The sequence below is a fragment of the Pipra filicauda genome, unplaced genomic scaffold (genome assembly GCF_003945595.2).
Source record: "Pipra filicauda isolate LSUMZ 115617 unplaced genomic scaffold, ASM394559v2 scaffold1040_size35062_pilon, whole genome shotgun sequence".
Lineage (NCBI taxonomy): Eukaryota > Metazoa > Chordata > Aves > Passeriformes > Pipridae > Pipra > Pipra filicauda.
This window is the reverse complement of record NW_024103475.1, coordinates 1-12,406: the sequence shown is the minus strand read 5'-3', so window position 1 is coordinate 12,406 and position 12,406 is coordinate 1. Positions and strand designations below refer to the sequence as shown.

Below are 12,406 nucleotides of genomic sequence, written 5' to 3'. Positions count from 1 at the left end.
CATTCCCCACCCGGGTCCTCCCGCCCGCCAGGCGGCGCCTCGCGGGGGCAGCCGAGCCCCCGGGAGGAAGCGCTCCGCGTCACGTGATGGATCACGTGAGAGCGGGAGCAGCCAATGGGGACGCGGCGCGACGGGGGTCACGTGAGGGATCACGTGGGGGCGGGCGCAGCCAATGGGGGCGCGGCGCGGGGGTCACGTGGGACGGGGTCCCAGCATGGCGGCGGCGCTGGGGAAGGAGAAGGAGGAGGAGGCGAAGCGGCTCCTGAGCGAGGCCGAGAGGAAGGTCCGGGGGGCCTCCTCCTTCCTCGGGGGCCTCTTCGGGTGCGTCCGGGCCGGGCGCGGAGGAGAGGGGGGCGAGGGGAGCGAAGAGGGAGAAGAAGGGAGGCTGAGGGGGGGGAACCGGGGAGGCCGGGAGGGGGTTTTTGGGGGTGAGAAGGGGAAGATTTGGGGCGGGGGGGGGTCCTCGAGGGGGTTTGGGGGTTCCCTGAGGGGGTGTCATGGAGCGGGGGGGGAGGGGAAGGGGAGGACGGGCGGGTTTTTGGGGGTTTTGGGGGTGTCAGGGGGTGGGGAGGGGTTTGGGGGTGTTTGGGGGTTGGGGGGAGTCGCTGGGTGGGATTTGGGGGGTCCTGGGGGGGATTCGGAGGGTCCTGGGGGGGATTTTGGGGATGTTTTGGGGTCGGGGGGGTCCTGAGAGGGAGATTTGGGGGGTCTGGGGTTGATCTGGGGGGCTCTTGGGGGGGATCTGGGGGGGATTTGGGGGGTCTTGAGGGGGTGACGGGGGGTTGGGGGGGGTCCCCAAATCCCTGCAATTCCCGTTTTTCACCCCCCATTCCCCCTTTCCTCCTTCCAATTCCCCATTTTCCCACCCTAAAACTCCCCAAATCTCCCCTTTTTCACCCCAAACTCCCACAATTCCCGACATTCCCTATGTTCCCGCACCCCTTTCCCAGGAGGAGCAGCCCCTCCCGTGGTTCCCTACACCCCACAAAATCACCTTTTTTTTTCCTCTCTCCCAATTCCCATCATTCCCACTTTTCCAGAGGCTCTTCCCATCTGGAGGAGCCCTGTTGGTTACCCCCACCCCACCCAATCCCCTTTTTCCCCCTAATCCGTCATTCCCTGTTTTCCAGCACCTTGTCCAAACCGGAGCCGCACCCCCCGGAGGGTTCCACCGCCACCCCCACGCCCCCCGGGAGGGGCCCCCCCTAATTCCCTCCAGTACCTAGTTTCCCCCACCTTTTCCCATCTAGAGCAGCCCTGTGGGTTTCCCTCCGCCCCAAATCCCCCTTTTTCCCCCCTCCACTTCCCATCATTCCCAATTTTCCAGAGGCTTTTCCCATCTGGAGGAGCCCTGTGGGTTCCTCTCCACCCCAAATCCCCCTTTTTCCCCTCCAATTCCCGTCATTCCCAATTTTCCAGAGGCTTTTCCCATCTGGAGGAGCCCTGTGGTTTCTTTTCCACCCTAAATCCCCCTTTTCTCCCCTCCTAATTCTCAATATTCCCATTTTTCCAGGGGCTCTTCCCGGCTGGAGGAGGCCTGTGTGTTCCCCCCTGATCCCAAATCCCCCTTTTCCCCCCTCCTAATTCCCAACATTCCCAATTTTCCAGAGGCTTTTCCCATCTGGAGGAGCCCTGTGGTTTCTTTTCCACCCCCAGTCCCCCTTTTCCCCCCTCTTAATTCCCAATATTCCCGTTTTTCCAGGGGCTCTTCCCGGCTGGAGGAGCCCTGTGGGTTCCCCCCTGATCCCAAATCCCCCTTTTCTCCCCTCCTAATTCCCAATATTCCCATTTTTCCAGGGGCTCTTCCCGGCTGGAGGAGGCCTGTGGGTTCCCCCCTGATCCCAAATCCCCCTTTTCCCCCCCTAATTCCCAATATTCCCGTTTTTCCAGGGGCTCTTCCCGGCTGGAGGAGGCCTGTGAGTGCTACGCCCGCGCCGCCAACATGTTCAAGATGGCCAAGAACTGGAGTGGTGGGTCCCAAATCCCGGGAATCCCGGGAATCCCGGGAATTCCCACCCCCCTGCTGCCCCTGGTCCTGCCTGGAACCATCCCTGGCCCTTTTCCAGGGGCTGGGAATTCCTGGGAATGATTCCAGGGGGAATGATTCCAGGGGCTGGGAATGATCCCTGGGTGTTTTCCAGGGGCTGGGAATGGTGGGATTGACCAGTATCCCTATTTTCCAGGGGTTGGGAATGATCCCTGGGTGTTTTCCAGGGGCTGGGAATGCCCAGGATGATCCATATCCCTGTTTTCCAGGGGCTGGGAATGATCCCTGGCCCTTTTCCAGGGGCTGGGAATGCCTGGGATGATCCATATCCCTGTTTTCCAGGGGCTGGGAATGATCCCTGGGTGTTTTCCAGGGGCTGGGAATGCCCAGGATGATCCATATCCCTGTTTTCCAGGGGCTGGCAATGATCCCTGGGTGTTTTCCAGGGGCTGGGAATGGCTGGGAAGATCCATATCCCTGTTTTCCAGGGGTTGGGAATGATCCCTGGGTGTTTTCCAGGGGCTGGGAGTGATCCCTGACCCTTTTCCAGGGGCTGGGAATGATCCCTGGGTGTTTTCCAGGGGCTGGGAATGGTGGGATTGACCAGTATCCCTGTTTTCCAGGGGCTGGGAATGATCCCTGTGTGTTTTCCAGGGGCTGGGAATGCCCGGGATGATCCATATCCCTATTTTCCGGGGGCTGGGAATGATCCCTGGGTGTTTTCCAGGGGCTGGGAATGCCTGGGATGACCCATATCCCTATTTTCCGGGGGCTGGGAATGATCCCTGTCCCTTTTCCAGGGACTGGGAATGGCTGGGAACGATCCCTGGGTGTTTTCCAGGGGCTGGGAATGCCTGGGATGACCCATATCCCTGTTTTCCCATGTTTTCCCCTATTTTTCCCTGTTTTTCCAGGAGCAGGGAATGCCTTTTCCCAGGCTGAACGACCCATATTTGTGTTTTCCAAGGGCTGGGAATGCCAGGACCGACCCATATCCCTGTTTTTCCCCGTTTATCCCTGTTTTATCCCTGTTTTATCCCATTTTTCCCTGTTTTTCCAGGAGCAGGGAATGCTTTCTGCCAGGCTGAATGACCCATATCCCTATTTTTCCCCATTTTTCCCTGTTTTATCCCTATTTTTCCAGGAGCAGGGAATGCTTTCTACCAGGCTGAATGACCCATATCCCTATTTTCCCCTGTTTTATCCCTGTTTTATCCCATTTTTCCCTGTTTTATCCCATTTTTCCAGGAGCAGGGAATGCTTTCTGCCAGGCTGAATGACCCATATCCCTATTTTTCCCCGTTTTTCCCTGTTTTATCCCATTTTTCCCTGTTTTTCCCATGTTTTTCCAGGAGCAGGGAATGCTTTCTGCCAGGCTGAATGACCCGTATCCCTATTTATCCCTGTTTTATCCCTGTTTTATCCCATTTTTCCAGGAGCAGGGAATGCTTTCTGCCAGGCTGAATGACCCATATCCCTATTTTTCCCTGTTTTATCCCTGTTTTATCCCATTTTTCCCTGTTTTATCCCTGTTTTTCCAGGAGCAGGGAACGCTTTCTGCCAGGCTGAATGACCCATATCCCTATTTTTCCCTGTTTTATCCCATTTTTCCAGGAGCAGGGAATGCTTTCTGCCAGGCTGAATGACCCATATCCCTATTTTCCCCCATTTTTCCCTGTTTTTTCCAGGAGCAGGGAATGCTTTCTGCCAGGCTGAATGACCCATATCCCTATTTTTCCCTGTTTTATCCCATTTTTCCCTGTTTTTCCCTGTTTTTCCAGGAGCAGGGAACGCTTTCTGCCAGGCTGAATGACCCATATCCCTATTTTTCCCTGTTTTTCCCTGTTTTATCCCATTTTTCCCTGTTTTATCCCATTTTTCCAGGAGCAGGGAATGCTTTCTGCCAGGCTGAATGACCCATATCCCTATTTTTCCCCATTTTTCCCTGTTTTATCCCATTTTTCCAGGAGCAGGGAATGCTTTCTGCCAGGCTGAATGACCCATATCCCTATTTTTCCCTATTTTTCCCTGTTTTATCCCATTTTTCCCTATTTTTCCAGGAGCAGGGAACGCTTTCTGCCAGGCTGAATGACCCATATCCCTATTTTTCCCTGTTTTATCCCATTTTTCCAGGAGCAGGGAATGCTTTCTGCCAGGCTGAATGACCCCTCTCCCTATTTAGCCCGGTTTTATCCCCTTTTTCCCTGTTTTATCCCTGTTTTATCCCATGTTTCCAGGAGCAGGGAATGCTTTCTGCCCTGGGTCCCTGTTTGATCCCTCCCATTTTTACCTATTTTCCCTGTTTTTTCCAGGAGCAGGGAATGCTTTCTGCCAGGCTGAATGACCCATATCCCTATTTTTCCCTGTTTTATCCCATTTTTCCCTGTTTTATCCCATTTTTCCAGGAGCAGGGAATGCTTTCTGCCAGGCTGAATGACCCACATCCCTATTTTTCCCATTTTTCCCTATTTTTCCAGGAGCAGGGAACGCTTTCTGCCAGGCTGAATGACCCATATCCCTGTTTTTCCCCATTTTTCCCTGTTTTATCCCATTTTTCCCTATTTTTCCCTATTTTTCCAGGAGCAGGGAATGCTTTCTGCCAGGCTGAATGACCCATATCCCTATTTTTCCCTGTTTTATCCCATTTTTCCCTGTTTTATCCCTATTTTCCATGTTTTTTCCAGGAGCAGGGAATGCTTTCTGCCAGGCCGCTCGGCTGCACCTGCAGCTGCAGAGCAAACACGACGCCGCCTCCGCCTTCGTGGACGCCGGGAACGCCTTCAAAAAGGCCGATCCCCAGGGTAGGGAACGACATTCCCAAGGGAATTCCCGGGATCCGGGTCCACGGGGAATGTGGGAGGTGGAAAATCCCCCTGAAATCCCTGAAAATCCCCTGGAAAATCCCTTAAAATCCCCTTTAAAATCCCCCAAAATTTACCTGAAATCCCCCCAAATCCTTCAAAAAGGCCGATCCCCAGGGTAGGGAACGACATTCCCAAGGGAATTCCCGGGATCCGGATCCACGGGGAATGTGGGAGTTGGAAAATCCAGCAAAATCCCTGAAAATCCCCTTGGAAATTCCCTAAAATCTCGTTTAAAATCCCAGAAAATTCGCCTGAACTCCTCTAAAATCCCCCAGAAAGCGGGAGCTGGGGAGTAAGGAACGACATTCCCGGGGGAATTCCCGGGATTTGGATCCACACGGAACGTGGCAGCTGGAAAATCCCCCGAAAATCCCCTGGAAAATCCCCTGGAAAATCCCACAAAATCCCCCCCAATCCCCCCCCGAAGCGGATTCCCGGGATTTGGAGCCCGTTCCCGTGGGAATTCCCAAGGATCCCACCCCCGAACCCCCCCGAAATCCGGGATTTGGGGCGGATTCCCCTGGAATTTGGGCCTGGAGGGGGCTCCTCTCCCGCTTTTCCGACCCTTTCTTGGCTCCCGGCCGGAATTCCGAGGGCGGATCCAGCCCGGCCCCTCCCCCGCATCCCAGCAGATGGAATTCCCGGCGTTTTGGGCAGAATTCCCGGGCTTTTGGGCAGAATTCCCGGGGTTTTGGGCAAAATTCCCGGGGTTTTGGGCAAAATTCCCGGGCTTTTGGGCAGAATTCCCGGGCTTTTGGGCAGAATTCCCGGGGCTTTTGGGCAGAATTCCCGGGGTTTTTGGCTTCCCTTGGAATTCCCGGGGTTTTGGCTTCCGTCGGAATCCGCGGCGGCTCCGAGGAGGGGGAGGGAGAGGGGGAGAAATTCCGGCATTTTGGGCGGATTTCTGGGATTGGGAATTTTTTGGGGCGTCCCCCTGGATGCTCCGATCCCGCCCCCCTCCCCATTCCCAACAATATTCCCATTTTTTTTGTGGATTTTCAGGGAAAATGAGCCCAAAAATTCCCTCAATTTTCACCTCAGAATCCCCCAGGAATTTTTTTATCCCGATTTTCCGACCTGGGGAGGGAAAAACTTCCAGGAATCCCTCGGGATTTGCTGCTGGAGGGGTCGGAATTCCCGAAAAAAGGGTTAAAAATTCCCTAAAAAATCCCCCAAATCCCCAATTTGGAGGCGGGAAAAGCCGCAGGATTCCCAAAACCCGGCGAAATCCCGGGATTTGGGGGGGGCTGGGAATGGGTTTGGGAAGGGAGGGAATCCCAACCCCCATCCCCAGGGTTTGAGGGGCCCATCCCGAAATTCTGGGAATGTGAGTCCTGAGGGGGGGGAGTCACAGCCCGAGGATTTGGGGATCTCATCCCGAAGCTTTGAGAGCTCCAATCCCGGGAATTTTGGGCCTCCAATCCCGGGAATTTTTGGGTCTCCAATTCTTGGAATTCTGGGCTCCAATCCCTGGAATTTTTGAGGCTCCAATCCCGGGAATTTTGGGGCTCCAATCCCTGGAATTTGAGCTCTGATCCCAAAGAGTTTGGGGCTCCAATCCTTGGAACTTTTAGGGCTCCAATCTCTGGAATTTTTGGGTCTCCAATTCTTGGGATTCTGGGCTCCAATCCCTGGAATTTTTGGGGCTCCAATCCCTGGAATTTTGGGCTCTGATCCCAAAGAATTTGGGACTCCAATCCTTGGAATTTTGGGCTTTGATCCCAAATAATTTTGGGCTCTGATCCCAAAGAGTTTGGGGCTCCAATCCCTGGAATTTTGGGGCTCCAATCCTTGGAATTTTGGGCTCCAATTCCAAAAATTTGGGGCTCCAATTCCTGGAATTTTCAATTCTTGGGATTCCGGGCTCCAATCCCTGGAATTTTGGGCTCTGATCCCAAAGAGTTTGAGGCTCCAATCCTTGGAATTCTGGGACTCTAATCCGTGGAATTTTGAGCTCTGATCCCAAAGAATTGGGGGCTCCAATCCCTAGAATTTTTGGGACTCCAATCCTTGGAATTTTGGGACTCCAATCCCTGGAATTTTGAGCTCTGATCCCAAGAAGTTTGGGGTTCCAATCCTTGGAATTTTCAGGGCTCCAATCCCTGGAATTTCAGGGCTCCAATCCTTGGGAATTTTGGGCTCCAATCCTTGGAATTTTGGGCTCCAATCCTTGGGAATTTTGGGCTCCAATCCTTGGGAATTTTGGGCTCCAATCCTTGGGAATTTTGGGCTCCAATCCTTGGAATTGCTGAGCTGGGATCCCGAAGATTCGGGAATTCCTCCCCCTGCTGTTTCCCTCCCCCTTTTCCCGCCGCCATTCCCGTTTTCCGTGTTTTCCAGAGGCGGTGACCTGCCTGCTCCGGGCCATCGAGATCTACACGGACATGGTGAGCTCCCCCTTCCCGCCCTTCCCACGGAATTCCCGGCGGGAATTCCCACCTGGGGGGGCGGAGACGCGACCCCGGGGCTGGGAATGGTCGCTTTGGGGGGGCTTTGGGGGGATTTGGGGGGATTTTGGGAGGGTGGGGGGGGATCCTGGGGGGATTTGGGGAGGCTCTGGGGGGCTCGGGGGGGGCCTGGGAGGGTTTGGGGGGATTTTGGGAGGGTTTGGGGGGGATTTGGGGGAATTTTGGGAGGGTTTGGGGAGGGCTTAGGGGGCCCCTGATGTGTTTTTGGGATTCCCAGGGCTGTTTTTGGGGGTCCCAGGGTTATTTTTGGGGTTCCCAGGTGACATCTTGGGGGTCCCAGGATGGTTTTTGGGGGTCCCAGGGCTGTTTTTGGGGGTCCCAGGTGACATTTTGGGGGTCATTCCTGGAAGGGGGAATTCCCCCCTGGGATGGGGAATTCGGGGGTCCCGGGGGTGGCTCCGGGGGGGTGGATCCCTGGAAATGGATCCCTGGATGGATCCCTGGGAATGGATCCCTGGGAATGGATCCCTGGGGATGGATCCCTGGGAATGGATCCCTGGGAATGGATCCCTCAGGATGGATCCCTGGGGGTGGATCCCTGGGGGTGGATCCCTGGGAATGGATCCCTGGGAATGGATCCCTGGGAATGGATCCCTGGGGGTGGATCCCTGGGGATGGATCCCTGGGGATGGATCCCTGGGGGTGGATCCCTGGGGATGGATCCCTGGGGGTGGATCCCTGGGGATGGATCCCTGGGGGTGGATCCCTGGGGATGGATCCCTGGGGATGGATCCCTGGGGGTGGATCCCTGGGAATGGATCCCTCAGGATGGATCCCTGGGAATGGATCCCTCAGGATGGATCCCTGGGGATGGATCCCTGGGGGTGGATCCCTGGGGGTGGATCCCTGGGGGTGGATCCCTGGGGGTGGATCCCTGGGAATGGATCCCTGGGAATGGGCCTTTTCCCGGGGGCTGATCCCGCTTTTCCGGCAGGGCCGCTTCACCGTCGCCGCCAAGCACCACGTGGCCATCGCCGAGATCTACGAGGGCGACCTCGTCGACGTCGAGAAGGTGGGGAAAACACCCGGAATCCCGGGAATTCCGGGAATTCCGGGAACCCCCCCGGCTCCGGAATCCCGGTCTGGAGTTTTGCCCCGTTGGAATTGCCCCCAAATCCCGGGATTTTCGCTTCCTTTGGGGGAGAAATGGGGTCGGTTTTGAGGGAGGGGGGGTTTGGGAGAGAGGGAGAATTCCCGGGAATTCCAGGAATTCTGGGAATTCACCCCTGAAATCCCAGTTTGGGGTTTTTTCCAATGGGAATTGTCCCCAAATCCTGGGATTTTTGCCCCAGTTTGGGGTTTTGCCCCATTGGAATTGTCCCCAAATCCTGGGATTTTTGCTTCCTTTGGGGGAGAAATGGGGTCGGTTTTGAGGGAAGGGGGGGTTTGGGAGAGAGGGAGATTCCCAGGAATTCCTGGGAATTTCCTGTGAACTCCAGGAATTCTGGGAATTCACCCCTGAAATCCCAGTTTGGGGTTTTTTTCCAATGGGAATTGTCCCCAAATCCCGGGATTTTCGCTTCCTTTGGGGGAGAAATGGGATGGGTTTTGAGGGAGGGGGGGTTTAGGAGAGAGGGAGAATTCCCAGGAATTTCAGGGAATTCTGTCCTTCAGGGATTCCTGGAATCCCCCAGCTCCTAAATCCCTAAATCCCAAAAAAAACGGGTGGAAAAGGGGGAACTTTGGGTGGTTTTCCAGGGATTCCTCCCCCAAATCCCAAAATTAGGGAAGAAAAGGGGGAATTTTGGGGAGTTTTCCAGGGATTCCTCCCGAAAATCCCATGTGGAAAAGGGGGAATTTTGTGTTCTTTGGGAATTTCATCTCTCCCAAATCCCCAAATCCTGGTGGAAAAGGGGGAATTTTGGGGCGGTTTTCCGGGAATTCTGCCTCTTCCATCCCAAAATCAGGGCAGGAAAGGGGGAGTTCTGGATGGTTTTCCAGGAATTTCCCATCTCGAAATTAGGGCAGGAAAGAGGGAATTTTGGGTGGTTTTCCGGAGATTCCTCCCCCTAATCCCCAAATCCTGGTGGAAAAGGGGGAATTTGGGGGGTTTTCCGGGAATTCCGCCTCCTTCATCCCAAAATCAGGGCAGAAGATGGGGAATTCTGGGTGGTTTTCCAGGAATCTCCCCTCTCCCATCCTGAAATTAAGGCAGAAAATGAGGAATTTTGGGGGTGTTTCTGGGAATTCCTCCCCCAAGTCCCCAAATCCTGGTGGAAAAGGGGGAATTTTGGGTGGTTTTTCGGGAATTCCTCCCCCAAATCCCAAAATTAGGGTGGAAAAGGGGGAATTCTGGGCGGTTTTCCAGGAATTCTGCCTCCCCCATCCCGAAATTAGGGCAGAAAATGAGGAATTTTGGGCGGTTTTCTGGGAATTCCTCCCCCTAATCCCCAAATCCTGGTGGAAAAGGGGGAATTTGGGGGTTTTTTTGGGAATTTCGCCTCTCCCATTCCCAAATCCTGGTGGAAAAGGGGGATTTTGGGCGGTTTTCTGGGAATTCCTCCCCCAAGTCCCCAAATCCTGGTGGAAAAGGGGAATTTTGGGCGGTTTTCCGGGAATTCTGCCTCCCCCCTCCCGAGGTTCCGGAGCAGCCGGAGCGGGGGCGGCGGAGCCGCGGGAATCCGGGAAGGAGCCAGGAATGGGGGAGGGGGGGGAGGGGAAGGAGCAGAAAATTCCGGAGGGTTTTTGGGGATTTATTTCGTCCGGTTTGATCCAGAGTTGGTGGCATTTTATCCAGGTTTTATCCAGGTTTTATGGGGCTTTATCCGGGTTTTATCCTGATTTAATCTGGTTTTAGACACTTTTATTTAGGTTTATCCAGGTTTTATCCCTTTTTATCCAGGTTTTATCCTGATTTAATCTGGTTTTAGGCGCTTTTATCCAAGTTTTATTTGGTTTTATCCAGGTTTTATTTGGTTTTATCCAGGTTTTATCTGGTTTTATCCAGGTTTTATCCAGGTTTATCCAGGTTTTATCTACTTTTATCCAGGTTTTATGAGGTTTTATTGAGGTTTTATCCAGGTTTTATCCTGATTTTATCTGGTTTTAGACAGTTTTGTCCAGGTTTTGTTTGGTTTTATCCAGGTTTTATCTGGTTTTATCCAGTTTTATCTGGTTTTATCCACGTTTTGTCCAGGTTTTATCCTGATTTAATCTGGTTTTAGACAGTTTTATCCAGGTTTTATCCGGGTTTATCCAGGTTTATCCAGGTTTTATCTGGTTTTATCCAGGTTTTATCTGGTTTTATCCAGGTTTTGTCTGGTTTTATTGAGGTTTTATCCAGGTTTTATCCTGATTTAATCTGGTTTTAGACAGTTTTATCCAGGTTTTATCCTATTTTGTCCACTTTTATGCAGGTTTTGTCTGGTTTTATCCCGATTTTAGGGGATTTTATCCAGGTTGTTTCAAGTTTTATGGGGTTTTCTCCAGGTTTTGTGTCCCTTGATCCCATTTTCCCAAGGTTTTGATCCCGTTTTCCCCCCGTTTCCCCCCCAGGCCATCGCCCACTACGAGCAGGCGGCCGATTATTACAAAGGGGAGGAATCCAACAGGTACCAAATCCCGGGAATTCCCAATCCTGGCAACCCCCAAATCCCGGGAATTCCCAATCTTGGGAACCCCCAACCCCCAAATTCTGGGAATTCTGAATCCTGGGAACCCCCAAATCCCGGGAATTCCCAATCTTGGGAACCCCCAACCCCCAAATCCCGGGAATTCTGAATCCTGGGAACCCCCAAATCCCGGGAATTCCCAATCTTGGGAACCCCCAACCCCCAAATTCTGGGAATTCTGAATCCTGGGAACCCCCAAATCCCGGGAATTCTGAATCCTGGGAACCCCCAACCCCCAAATTCTGGGAATTCTGAATCCTGGGAACCCCCAAATCCCGGGAATCCCGAGTCCTGGGAACCTGAATCCCGAGTATCCAAATCCCCAAATCCTGGGAATTCCCAAATCCCGGGAATCCGAATCCCCAAATCCCAGGAACCCCAAAATTCCGGGGGCTTTGAATTCCAGGGGCCCCAAATCCTGGGAATTCTGAGTCGTGGGAACCCTGAATCCTGGGAACCTGAACCCCCAAATCCCAGGAATTCCTGAATCCCGGGAACCCCCAATCCCCGGGGATCCCCCAAATCCTGGGATTCCCTGTTCCCAATCCCACGGGATCCTTCAGATCCCAGAGTTCCCCCGTCCCTGCTCGGTGGAATTCCCTCAAATCCGGGGATTTGGGTGGGTTTTGGGGGGAATTTGGATGGATTTGGGTGGATTTTGGTGGGTTTTGGGTGGATTTTGGTGGGTTGTGGACCTGGGGGGGTTTCAGGATGTTTTTGGGGTGATTTTGGGGTGATTTTGGGGTGATTTTGGGCTGTTTTGGTCCCAGCTCAGCCAATAAGTGCCTGCTGAAGGTGGCCACGTTCTGGGGTGATTTTGGGGTGATTTTGGGGTGATTTTGGGTGATTTCTGTCCCAGCTCAGCCAATAAGTGCCTGCTGAAGGTGGGCACGTTCTGGGGTGTTTTGGGGTGATTTTGGGGTGATTTTGGGCTGTTTTGGTCCCAGCTCAGCCAATAAGTGCCTGCTGAAGGTGGGCACGTTCTGGGGTGATTTTGGGGTGATTTTGGGTGATTTCTGTCCCAGCTCAGCCAATAAGTGCCTGCTGAAGGTGGGCACGTTCTGGGGTGATTTTGGGGTGATTTTGGGGTGATTTTGGGTGATTTCTGTCCCAGCTCAGCCAATAAGTGCCTGCTGAAGGTGGCCACGTTCGCGGCGCAGCTCGAGCAGTTCCCACGAGCCATCGACATCTACGAGCAGGTCCTGCCCTTCCTCACCCTCCTCTTCCTCCTCCTCCTCATCCTCCTCTTCCTCCTCTTCCTGCTCTTCCTCCTTGTCCTTTGGCTCTTCCCCATTTCTTTCTCTTCCTCACTTTCTTTTCCTTCTAATTCCTTCCTGCCTTTTTTCCTCCTCTTCCTCTTCCTCCTCCTCCTTCAGCTTTTCCCCATTTCCTTCTCTTCCTCACCTTTTTTTCCTTCTCATTTCTTCTTCCTCCTCTTCCTCCTGTTCCTTTTTTTTTCTCCTCTTTCTCTTCTTC

General features: G+C 53.6%; 1 protein-coding gene across 1 annotated transcript; it reads left to right on the top strand.

Moving 5' to 3' along the window:
* Window positions 1-194: 194 nt before the first annotated feature.
* On the top strand, window positions 195-12,129 carry LOC113986517 (alpha-soluble NSF attachment protein-like; the record flags this gene model as incomplete). The annotated part of the gene is made up of 7 exons (XM_039379215.1): window positions 195-321; window positions 1,891-1,970; window positions 4,672-4,788; window positions 7,192-7,238; window positions 8,254-8,331; window positions 10,815-10,870; window positions 12,045-12,129. Coding segments are annotated over exons 1-7 (570 nt in total), but the record flags the coding sequence as incomplete, so codon positions are not given.
* Window positions 12,130-12,406: the final 277 nt, after the last annotated feature.